The sequence below is a fragment of the Elephantulus edwardii genome, unplaced genomic scaffold (assembly GCF_000299155.1).
Source record: "Elephantulus edwardii isolate Elephantulus edwardi_28Jun2011 unplaced genomic scaffold, EleEdw1.0 scaffold00375, whole genome shotgun sequence".
NCBI classification, from domain to species: Eukaryota; Metazoa; Chordata; class Mammalia; order Macroscelidea; family Macroscelididae; genus Elephantulus; species Elephantulus edwardii.
This window is the reverse complement of record NW_006400125.1, coordinates 1,364,140-1,367,404: the sequence shown is the minus strand read 5'-3', so window position 1 is coordinate 1,367,404 and position 3,265 is coordinate 1,364,140. Positions and strand designations below refer to the sequence as shown.

The following is a 3,265-nucleotide window of genomic DNA, read 5'->3' as shown; positions in this document are numbered from 1 at the left end:
CTGGCCTCTCCTCCTGCAGGCCCCGCCCTCCCCGCCTGTAGCCCCGCCTCCGCGGTTTATGTCCACTTTCCTGGCCCGTCCTCCGTCCTCTCGGCCCCGCCCCCTCTGGCCTTGCTTGTGATGAACACTGTGGTTTCCTAGCAACCCAAGGACGCGGTCGGTTGGCGGGAGCACTGGGCTGGCAGCCAGCGGCGTGTGGACAGAGCATGGCCTCAGCTGAGACACTGTTAGGAGCTGGGGAGGAGGACGAGGAAGAGATCACGGCCGCCTCGCTGCGGGGCCCGCAGAGACAGCAGCCCATCTCGGCCATGTCAGCCTTCAGCTACGTCCCGCCGAGGCGCCAGGACCCCAAGGAACACAGCTACTTCAACAGGGAGGCCAAGGTGGGGGTGAGGCGGGGCGGGGTGGTCAGCGGGGAGGGCGGGTCATGGGGGAGCAAGTGGTCAGCGGCAGTGGGGTGAGGCGGGGCAGGACAAAGCAGTGAGCCTGGAGTGGTCAGTGCCCAGGCCTTAAGAGGACAGCTGCTGCTCCCTCCAGGCCTCTGAGGTGGGCAGAGGTGTGGCGTGCAGACATGAAGGCGCCGCTGAGCCGTCTGCCCTGCCTGCGGCCAGTGTCCAACCTCAGCACGGAGACCGAGCAGAGGGGCACTGGAAAGGTGAGATTTCTGGGAAGGGCCGGAGGAGGCAGGCTGGAGTGACACTGTGCCACCGCTGCTGGGAGGGTCCCTGGACGAGGCCGCTGAGGACAGAGGGCAGGGCGCTGCCCCTGACGTTTCATGCTATCAATGTTGATTCATCTTAATATTGGGGTGGCCTCGGGGCACTGGATTTGGGGATCAGTGCAATGCTGAGGCTATCCTGGGAAGTCCTTACCCATCCCTACTCCCAGGGTGAGAGGGACAGGGTCTCAGACCCACCACTGCTGTAACCTGGAGGGAGGGTGTTGTCCACCACAGCACAGGGCAGACACGTGGACCAAAGGGGGTGCAAGCAGGCTGGGGACTGGCGGGGTGGGGGAGCAGGGTGCTTCCCTGAAGGCATGCAGGACGAGGAGCGCTCAGGTCCGGATCCTGGGGTGTTTCTGGGGCCGGGCAGCCCAGCCGGGTTACCCCGAGGTCACACTCCACAGCCCGGCTTCTCCAGTTACACGCTCACTATGCAGAATGAAGAGACGTACAGGAAGGATACAACCTGAGGCCCATTTTCTGACTTTAAACCACGCCGAGTTCCTCACTCTGCTCATCCCACAGCTCTTTGGTCCAAGGCTGTTCACGTGAGCACAACTAAGTGTCTGTGAACCCATTCTTCTCAGTGTAAGCCAGAATTAGTTACAATTCAGGCAAGTGCCTGTGAGTAATCAATAAAAATACACGTAAACATCTCCCACATCCATGTCAGTACAAAGACAAGGAAGGAGGAGGAGACCAGAGCGGTGTCAGAGGAGATGGAAGCCTCAGGTCAGAAGGAGGAAAGAATGGAGCTGTCAACAATGATCTTGTACTCGGATCCATAATCAGCACCCAGGAAGCTGTTGTTGATGATTGCAGCCGAGTCGAAGTTCACTCAGAGTGACTCTTTGAACAAAAGACCTGATGCCTTTCCATAGCTATCGTTGTTTCTCCAAGTTCATGGAGTTTCCGGAGGTGTGTGGTTTAGGAAGTGGATGCCACTCCTGCGTCCCAATCTCTTTACAACTGGGAGCTCCACCAAACACTGTCCACAAAGGGAAACCATTCTGGTCTTTGATACTGCAACGGCACAAGGTTCAGCATCACAGCAACAGGTTACTTCATACAGCACATTGACAAAGAGTGACGTGCAAAGCGGAAGAATGTTCCTCCAGATATAACAGCACTAGTCTCATTCAGCAGTGGGTAAGGGTCGTTGAGTCAAATACGACTCAGACTAAGCTTTGCACAAAAGACCTGAACTGTGTTTTATAACTAACATCATTTCTGTACATTTATAAGAGAGTTTGTAGAGTTGTTGTTGTTGTTTAATGCCGTCGAGTCGTAGACGACTTATAGCGACCCTATGAATGAATAGCCTGAGCACTGTTCGTGCATAGAGTTTCCGGAGGCAAGCCATTTTGGAAGTGGATGCCGCTCCTGCTTCCAGGCTTGATTTAGTGGGGAAGCTCCAGCCAACACTGTCCACCATGGGTGCCCATTACCACGATTGGCACATCACTGTCACAGGCTTCAGCATCACAGCAACCACGAGTTACCTCTGTACAGCAACGCACAGACCAGTGCTATACCACCTAGAAGAATGTTTGACAGGAAGACAATTTGAACTTGTAGAGTAGCAGTCATAATGTCAGAAGGTGTGCTGCCTTGGAAAAGCCAGCTGTCAGAGACCTGCCCACCATGGTAAAGAAGAAAGATGTCAGATTGAAGATGAGGGTGCACCTTGTCCAAGCCGTGGCTTTGTCATTTGCTGTCCATGCATCTGAAAGCTGTGCAATGGATGAGGAGGCCTGGAGAGTTGATGTCTTTGATCTGGGGTGTTGGGGGGGTCCTGTGGACTGCCAAAGGCGCTCTGGTGGAGGCAAGGGTGAAACTCCGTCTGGCATACTTTGGGCTTGTTGTCAGGGGGGCCAGTCCTCGGAGGAGGCCAGCATGTTGGGAATGGTAGGGAGTCTGAGAAAAAGAGGAAAAGTCTCAGTGAGATGGACTGATAGATTGTGTAACGGGGGGCTTGAACAAGCCAGGAATTGCAAGGATGGCACAGGCTAGGACAAGGGTCAGATCTGCTGTAGATCTGCTGTTCCTAGGTGGTCATGGACTTGACAGCAGCTGACTGCCTGGTGGGGACAGCCCACCTGCCCCTCAGCCCCGGGACGCCTGGCCCCTGTCCCTCAGAATCACCCTCAGTGGGATTCACCCTGAGCAGCTGTGACCAGGGCTTTAGATTTCTTTTCCTGACAGGGCTTCCGCATATCCAGACTGTTAGCAAATAAAAAGACAGACTTGTCCATCACTGAGATATAAGATCCATGTCCCACATCCAGTCAGTCTGAGCGGCTCTTCTGGGCTTCAGGGGTTGTTTCTCTCCTTCCGCTGTGGTTTGAAGCGCGATGGTTTAGTAAATCAGGGTCGATGAGATGTGTCTCAGAACAGAACTGGTCAGCGTGCCCGGTCCTACCACAGGTTCACAGGGGGTGGCCTCTGCTTCCAGCTGACGCTCCCTCAGAAATCAGAGCGAAACAAAGCCTGCTTTCCAGTTTCCTTCTACTAGGAAGCCAGTTAGGCCTGCATGGCTTC

At 55.2% G+C, this 3,265-nt stretch overlaps 1 protein-coding gene across 1 annotated transcript in view; it reads left to right on the top strand.

Moving 5' to 3' along the window:
• Positions 1–206: 206 nt before the first annotated feature.
• Positions 207–3,265, top strand: part of LOC102873503 (chromosome unknown open reading frame, human C5orf49) — a 34,009-nt gene continuing 30,950 nt past the window's right edge. Inside the window, exon 1 of the mRNA XM_006902169.1 lies at positions 207–383. Coding sequence (XP_006902231.1) covers positions 207–383 — 177 coding nt within the window. The remainder of the gene's footprint in view (positions 384–3,265) is intronic.